The sequence below is a fragment of the Nannospalax galili genome, unplaced genomic scaffold (assembly GCF_000622305.1).
Source record: "Nannospalax galili isolate Female #2095 unplaced genomic scaffold, S.galili_v1.0 scaffold286, whole genome shotgun sequence".
In the NCBI taxonomy this organism is placed as follows: domain Eukaryota; kingdom Metazoa; phylum Chordata; class Mammalia; order Rodentia; family Spalacidae; genus Nannospalax; species Nannospalax galili.
The window spans coordinates 13,987,655-13,996,724 of NW_008359442.1; the positions used below are offsets into that span (position 1 = coordinate 13,987,655).

General features: G+C 40.2%; 1 protein-coding gene across 2 annotated transcripts in view; it reads right to left on the reverse strand.

Moving 5' to 3' along the window:
* Slc3a1 (solute carrier family 3 member 1) overlaps positions 1–9,070 on the reverse strand; it is a 48,253-nt gene that overhangs the window by 11,380 nt on the left and 27,803 nt on the right. For both annotated transcript variants that reach the window (XM_008823080.1, XM_008823079.2), the window contains 3 exons: positions 7,432–7,551; positions 4,981–5,105; positions 2,600–2,795 (listed from right to left, as the gene is read on the reverse strand). In XM_008823080.1, coding sequence (XP_008821302.1) covers positions 2,600–2,795; positions 4,981–5,105; positions 7,432–7,551 — 441 coding nt within the window. The remainder of the gene's footprint in view (positions 1–2,599; positions 2,796–4,980; positions 5,106–7,431; positions 7,552–9,070) is intronic.

A 9,070-nucleotide genomic window follows, 5' to 3' on the forward strand; every position in this document is an offset into this window, starting at 1 on the left:
GTTGTTAGCCACCATAATGGTGCTGGGAACTAAACCCGAGTCCTCTGCAAGAACAGTCAGTGCTCTTAACTGCTGAGCCGTATCTTAAGCCCCAAGTCAACTTTAATTATTTATTTATTTATTTATTTATTTATTTATTTATTTATTTATTATTTTTGTTCTTTTTGAGACAAGGTATCCCTGTAGCCCCAGCTGGCCTGGAACTTGCTATGTAGATCAGCCTGGCCTTGAACTCACAGAGATCTGCCTCCTCTACCTGCCAAGTGCTGGGATTAAAGGCATTCACCACCGTACCTGTAGCCCTAACCTGCCTGAACTCACTATGTAGACTAGGCAGGCCTTGAATGCAGAGATCTGCCTGCCTCTGCCTCTTGAGTACCAAGTCAATTTTTTAAAATATATGAAATATAAAGAAAATGTTGGTAAAAATTAAAACTCCATATTTTTCAGAACTCTTAAAATTAACTAAAGGTCTCAAACGTGGTGGTGCACACCTTTGATCCCAGCACTCTGGCAGGTGGATCTCTGGTCTACAAAGTGAATTCCAGGCTAGCTAGGGCTACAGGGAGACCATGTCTCCAAAACAAAACAAAACAAAATTAACTAAAGCAGTAGCAATCCAAAATGAATTTATTCAACTAAAACAGCTTTGTATTTGTTGTTTACTAACTTCCCTAATTTCATGTCCCTTTCTTCAAGTCCCAGGATAGCTTCAACAACCTCAAACAGTAGCTTAAGAAACAGAAACCTAACAACCATTAGAAAGGCTAAATGGATTTAAAGTTCAACTAAGGCTGCATCCACAGCTCACTTTCAGTTGCTTTATCTTTTCTGACTCAGAGTTGACCCTGTAAACAAGAGCCTTATCCCTTAACATTTGCTCAAAACATTTCACCTGCCTATGGCAGTGGGATCATACAAACTGCAGCTAACAATGGCTGAGCAAAAGAATTAGGCTGGGGAGTGAGATGCCCGCAAAGAGCTTTCAAAAGTTCCAGTGTCATTCTGGAAATCTAAAAAGGTCTACTTAAGTACCAAGGCTGTGTAGCGTGATAAGGGCTACATACAGATGTCTAGGGAAGATCTGAGAATGCCCTCTTTTTACTTCTGGCTAAGGCTCACCTCACCTAGGTTCTGTGCAAGCAGAGAGGGAAGACTAAGGCAGGGTTGTAGCTGACTGCCAAAGTGTTGAAAGCATGCCCTGGCACAGGCAGACCCCTTTGGCATGGTAGAGAGACTCATCACTTCAAGATGTCTAAAGACTCCAATTGTTAACAAATAAAGCAGAGACTTCTCTGGCCACACAAAACAAAGAATACAGACTTTACAGAATTTACCTAAGAAAAAGTCACTAAAGGAAAAAGTTAACAACAAACACTGGGGAAGGAAGATATGATTTCTAGATTACCCAATTTTATTACCCAAAACATCCAGATCTCCACAGCAATAAGAAAAAAAGAAAAGAAAACATGCAAAGAAACAAAAATATCATCCATAACAAATATGGAGAAAGTCAATAAAAATGTTGGTGAGATTAAGAAAAACCTAAAGCTACCACCAAATGTTTGTTTGAAAAATGATGTTGCTGGGTATGGTGGCGCATGCCTTTAATCCCAGCACTAGGGAGGCAGAGACAGGTGGAAAAAGACCAAAAAAAAAAAAAAAAGTTTTAAGCTACTAATAAAGAATATAGTAAGCTAAAATTAATTTATAATTGAAGAAAGAATTTTTGTATGTGTGTGGTCTTTTTGAGACAGGGTCTCCCTGTAGCCCCAGCTGGCCTGGAACTCACTATGTAGACCAGGCTGGCCTTGAACTCACAGAGGTCTGCCTGTCTCTGCCTCCCCAGTGTTGGGACTAAAGGCGTGCACCACACCCAGCCGAAGAGAGAAATTTTTAATAAATGTAGTGTAGTGGAAAAGTACCATGTTTCTAAAGGCTGCCGTAGTGGACAGTGATGCCCCAAGCCTTCACGCTGACTTCCATGCACTGATCCCTGGAGGACCTTCTGCACCTGCAGGCTCCATTTGAAGTAAGCACTCTATACAGGTCTACCATTTTTTTCCTTTTATGTCCTATTTGTACTGTGCCTTTTTTGTGTAGATATACAGGCACTCACCAGTGTTGCAGCTGCCTCCAGTACTCAGTACAGTGACATGTTGTGTTGCTTTGTAGCCTAGGAGCAGCCAACTGTATGGAGAAGGTGGGGAGATTCTTCCTCCCAGAATCTCTGTGATTTAAATGCTTCTTGCACCATGCTCTGCCCCACAGAAAGACTCCCTGACTTGTAGAAGCCTGCCACATCTGAAATCTATCTTCTAACTGAGATCATCAACTCTGGAGAACATGGGGAGGAAATATGGTTTGATAGCCATCCCAAGTAAGCCTAATGGACTTCTAAGCGTAAATACTCATTAAGTATTTATTTGAGTTGATAATGTCTTCCCCTTAATGATAAGAGCCTGGCCAGAAGCTCGGACATGGCTGACTAGTAACAATCACTGGGTTAAGGTCACTTAGGGACAAAGATTCACCTCACTTTAGAGGGTCCAGCAAGTGTGACAGCTTGCTGTGTGCTATGCTGTGCATGAGTGCTTACCATCCAATTGGGCCATCTTCCTTCTGGCATGTTTTCCATCCAGGACATGATAACTTCATACACAGTGTTCCCAGAAAGAGTGTTTAGTGTGGTAAGGTAATTGTTGAAAGGAAAATCAGCTTCTTGGATGAACGGCAACCCATAGTACATCATGGTTCTGTCGATGCTTTCTGCAAAGGCTTCAGTCCCCATGAACCTGTAAGAGTTAGCAGATTTTGTTGCCTTCAGTGGGTGACAAAAGATTGAGAACAACTCTGCAGCTGTTTCTAGCTTAATAATAAAATGTGGGGCCCGACCCACACTGGATCAGGCTCTTCAGCCACAGGGCCAAGAAATAACACTCTTGGTCACCTGAATGATTTTTCAATATAACAAGCCCAAAGCTTTAAGTAATACCCAAGAATTAGGAAACACATTTGGTTCTCTATCAAATCTATCTATTCTGTGCTTTCTCCAGCTGACTAAAACTCTGTAACAGCTTCAAGATCTTCTCTAGGAGTTTTCATCAATCCATTTGGGACTTAAGTCTAGATAAAGTGAGAGGTTTTTCCCTTATTATGGATATGCATTCTGAAAGCCATACACTCACCTACCTGAAATGGCCCCATCAATGCTGCTGTTGGCTGGTTGAGAAGACACGTTAACAGGTAAGTGCACAGTCTCAAGCCTAACTCTCCATTCCCATCCCATCTTTGCCCCCGGTGTGGGCCCACTCCCTGCATGCTCAGAGCCTCTGTCTTCTGAGAGCCTACTCCAGAGAGGGGGCATTCTTTAGCTGCTTTTCTATTGGTTCTACTGGATGACCCATATAAACAGTCATACAGGGTGAGCATCTTTTACCAGACTTCTTATGACAAGGCATACTTCAAATTTTGTAGCTATTGACATTTGGGGGGAATATTTTCATAAAATTTTCTTGGCTGAGAGCCTGATCCAAGATCAGAAATCTGAAATGTTCCAAAATCTTTAGGTTTTTCAGAATAGGAGGGGTTAACATAAATTTTATAGTGTCTGTTATATATGTTGCTATTTTTTTAATTTTTAAAAAAATTTATTATTTTTATTTTATGTATATGAGTGTTATGCATGCATGTAGTAAGTGCACCCATGTCATGCAATGCCAGTGGAGGACAGAAGAGGCTATCGGATCCCCTGGAACTGGAGTTACGGACAGTTGTTAGCTGCCATGTGGGTGCTGGGATTCAAACCCAGGTCTTCTGCAAGAACAACCAGTGTTCTTAACTGCTGAGCCATCTCTCCAGCCCTTAATTTTTATTTTTATATGTATGAGTGTATTGCCTGCATGTATGTAAGTGCACCCATGTCATGCGATGCCCGTGGATGTCAGAAGAGGGCATTGGATCCCCTGGACCTGGAGTTGCAGACAGTCATTAGCCACCTTGCAGGTGCCAGGATTCAAATCCAGGTCTTCTGCAAGAGCAGCCAGTGATCTTAACTGCTGAGTCATCTCTCCAGTCCCACCAGTCATTATTTTAAATGATTTGCATACATTATTTCATCAAATCTCACAATAGCCTTAGAAAAGTTATTATCTTTTTAAATGATGAGAAAAATCAATTTATGTTCATTGACAATCCCAAAGTCCCCAAGCTACATACAGAGCAGGACTCCATCTCAGGCCCCCTTGATTCCTCACCTGCACCTAACCATTGGCATCTATTAACTCTTCGGTTGGAACATTTTGATTCATACTATTTAAGAAATATATGCTCAATAATAGTGATAAAAATAACAGCTCATAGTCAATATGCAACTAATATTCTTCATATAATTAATTTCATTTTCAACATTCTATAAAAGAGGAAACAAAATTAGCAAAGATAAGCAACATGGGAGTCTGTTCCACACCCTGTTATAACCAAGTTGTAAATTGTAATTATGCAAGTTAATTTTTTTTTTAATTTTTAAAGTAGGTGGAATGTGGTGGCACATGACTTTAGTCCCAGTATTCAGGAGGTAGAGACAGGTGACTCTCTGTGAGTATGAGGCCAGCCTGGTCTACATAGTGAATTCCAGATCAGCCAGGGCTACATGATAAGACTTTGTTTCAAAAAAACATGCTTTTTTTTTAAAGAAGGGAGCCAACAACATAACTCAGTGGGTAAAGGCACTTGCCACACAAGCTTTGACTGGTGTTCAATCCCTGAAACCAACACTATGGTAGGAGTCAACAGAGCTCCAAACAGTTGTCCTCTGACATCTGTAAGTGTGCTGTGGTATGCATGCCCACATATCATACGCACACGATGCAAACACACACTAATAATAAAATTATAATTATTCAGTCTTGTTAGATTGTAAGTTGGGCCTCTAAGTATGTCTAGTTGCGAGGGATGATGCCCGGTACGTCCTGCTGTTACCTGTATCTGCCAGGCTCCCTGCTGTACTGGTTCATGGCCTGCCGGAAGTCCCGGACGATGTCATGCATTCCCATTTGTGTGGTGGTGAAGTCATGGTACAGCTCTGAGTAGTTGGTAACCGTGTCCTTTAGGAACCAGGACAGCAGGGTTAGTACTATTCACATGTCACACAGCCACAGTTGCTCTATGTGAATACAGACTATCTCATCAAAGGGCTTGAGCTAAGCAAGAAAGAGGCTCAAAGATGGTCCTAGAATCTTCGGTGTGCAGGGATGTAGACAGAATACTCACAACCCTTGGCACTGTAATGAATACTTAAATTGATAATTTTTTCAGCCTAGTAAACAATATACATTTCTCTATCACCCATTTTAGCAAACTAAATTTTACTAAATGTCAAAACATTAATTAGAAATCTATGTAACCCAGTACTTCAAAAAATAATCCTCTAAATGCTTCAGGCCCTCTTGATGATTATTGAGCCCATTACACATTTATACTTTATCTGCTCACAAAAACATCAACGTCGCACATTGAAATACTTCTTTGCCATCTCTACCTTTCATTGTAACTGTTATACTTTCTTGGGGTTTGTTAATTTTCCTGATAGTCATTCCTACACTTCCAGGGATTAGATCACTCAAAAGAATGTATCTCAAACAAGCCAAGGTCCTGGGATGAGATGTGACGTGCTGTCTGTTCAGAGAAGTCTCTTTCCATAGGTGATCTTCAGCCATGAAAATAAAGGGTTTGAACTGGGGGGAGGGATGCTTTTTGTCTTCAATCCTGGGTGTTTTTTCTGAAATTGCCCTTTTTTTTTTTTTTTTTTTTTTTTTTTTTTCATTTTATTTTATTTATTTATTTATCTTTTTGAGACAGGGTCTCCTGTAGCCCCAGCTGGCCTGGAACTCACTATGTAGACCAGGCTGGCCTGGCACTCACAGAGATCCACATGCCTCTGCCTCCTGAGTGCGGGGAGTAAAGGCGTGTGCCACCACACCCGGCCTAGTTTATTTTAAATCTATATGTGTTGTGCTTTAGTTTGCACATTTTTAGCTCTGGAGTAGCATTGCAGACACACGCCTTGTCACATCACCTTGCAATCGGCAGGGTTACCTCAAGATTTCCTCTCTAAACAGCAGTTTTGAGAAAACTAGTTAGCACCACAACTTTTTGTCATTTTTCAATTTTATCAAAAGTCATGAGCAAAAAAAAAGCTTAATCATAACCTAAGGTTCATGATATCTTCTTGTAATTGACCTGTGCATGGCCAACTTCTTTTTAGTTAGTTGGCTAGATAGGTAGATAGTTAAGTTAGGTAATTATGTAGGTAGTTGATTTATTTGATTTATTTAATGAAATGCTAATAATGAATGAATGTGCTCAGGACAAAAGCCAGAAGCTTAATAATAAAATATCCATATGGTGTTCACTCATTCAGCTTCATTACAAAATTATTTTATATTTTTTCCCACCACACAATGCATTGCTAAGATTCACCTAGACAGCTGCATGTCACTGTAATTTGTTTATTTTGATTAACATTCTATTGTGTGAATATATAATATAAATCCAACATTCTGGAATATGTTTAGGACTACTGTCTGCTTGAGCATAGAAACGAGGCTGCTATAGAACGGTCAGCCAGAGAAATAAGGTATCACCCAAACTCCTTCTGTCATGGGCATCCTCCAGGGTGAGTCAGCAGTGGAAAGCCCCAAAGAACCCAGATTATATATACGCAGTGGGATATGCTTGCTTTGGGATTCTATCACCAACCTCTATAATTCTCACTAAGTTAAAGTTCTCTAAAACTCACTAAATGGAGATTATGAAGCCTCTCTCACAGGATGTTGAGAGACTTAAATGAAACCTGGTAACAGTGTTCATTCCCTTCCCCTCCATCTGTGTCCTTTGAATAACTCAAAAAGTGCCAGGAAATTGAGACCGCCACCCTTGAACCTATATGAAATGATAAAATCTCAGTGTTTTTCACTCAGTAGACCTATGTCAGTCCATACTGTGTCCCCAGACCCTCATTGAGGAAGGATTCCTCAAGGGATCCCTTGCTCTGAAAAGAACACACGCATCAGAAAATGACTCAAAGTACTTCATACAGGCAGGACAGTGTCTTTGAAATTGGTATTGCAGGCTAAAACAGAAAACACTGGTCTGGAGAGAGAGCTCAGTGGTTAAGAGAACTTACTGCTCTTACAGAGGACCCAGCACCCACATCAGGTGGCTCACAATCACCTATCACTCCAGCTCCAGAGAATCCAACACCCTCTGAGCCTAGCCTCTGTGGGCACCTGCATCACATGCACATACTGCACAGACATATAGACTTGCACATAATTAAAAAATAATTTTAAAAATTTTAAAAATTTAAAAGAAAACATTGATAATATTTTCAGAAAATTCAAAGGAAAAAAGTTTAAAATAAGACTTTACCGGAGCCTGGGACTTGTTTACTTGGATTTCATTTCTTAGATCCTTCGCTTCCAGGAGAAATTTAACAGCATCAAAACTAAAACCATCAACACCTTTTGATAGCCAGAACTTTATTATTTCCTAAATATGAAGAAGCAAAACACTTGGTTACATTAACTACAAATTATAGCCATGACATTTAATAAAGGTTTTGTCTAGGACATGATAAGATAAACATTTCCACATACATAACACATGGTATTCACATTTTCTACTTTTGCCTATGTTATTAGCATAGCATATTAAGCTCTCAAATAACTGCATTTAAGGGCTTCCACATCTCCTTCATATTAGAATTCAGTATTACAATTACATTTATAATTGCTACTACAAGCACATTTCCAAAGCTCAGAAAGTCCAATCAAATTGTAAAAAAAAAGAAACTATCATGAAAGACAGGACTCAGAAAAACTAGGAAGGTAGTTCCTCTCATCCGATCTGTACAGCTTCCTAACTGAAATCACTCCAAACTGAAGAAGTAGCCAATAGTTCAATAGTTAAGCATTTCGCTCCTTATCAGGAAAACAAATAAGAGGTGAAGTTCACAGGTGTTAAAGGATTTGGGAGGAACATAAACTATTCTAAAGAGTCTCAATCATCAACCAGGAAAAGAATGAAGAATGAAGATCCAGTGGTAAAACTCGGGTGTTTTCTTAAATACATTCATATAATAAAAGAATAACAATACATTAACCAAAGCAGCTACTATTTTAATATCTTTAATTCCACAAGAGTCAATCAAGGAAAAATAAAGATCTAGGTATTCAGGGGAGGAAGTACATGACCATATTGAAACTGAGTCTTACAGGCTCCTGAGACCTTGCTCATAGGAAACTACAGGAATGGTGTCAGCATGTATAAGACCCACACAAACCCAAGCAGAATAAAACTCAGCATAGAACTGTGGAAATGGGCAGCAGGCCCCAATCTTAGCCAAAGAACTATTGGCAGTTGATTAGTGCTGGGTGAGGAAGAGCTGATCTTCTTAAAGGGAGGGACTCTAGATAGGCTGACTAGACCTCAGTGGATGAACTTGTACTCAGGGACATTTGGGGACACTAACTTGACACAATAGGCCTTAACACAAATAACAGAATGTATGAACTCCAGTGGGGGGGCTATGGGAGGGTACCAGTGGGGGGGTTATGGGAGGGTACCAGTGGGGAAGGAGGTATGAAGGTGATTAAGATGTTCTGTATGCAATACACATAAATTCAATAAAGTGGGGAAAAAAATGCAGAAGCAGGTTGATCCCTGTGAGTTTAAGGCTAGCCTGGTCTACATAGTGAGTTCCAGGCCAGCCAGGGCTTCATAGTAACACCCTATCTCAAACAAACAAATGAATCAAATGTCATGCTTTTACATATAGAAAGTGACATTCCTTATGCCTTTTATGAATATAGGCTGAGATCATACCATCACTGGCAGACTTTTTGAATATGGAGAGAAACCTCAGAGTGGGTGTGCCCTGATAGAACTGCTGGGCAGTTCCCCCAGATCATTCTCCTGTGAAGTACTGATTCTGCTTCACTCAAGGCAGTTGCTGGGTGTAGTGAGAAACTGAAATGCCCCTAGGGATAATGTTCCAGCAACAGAAGGA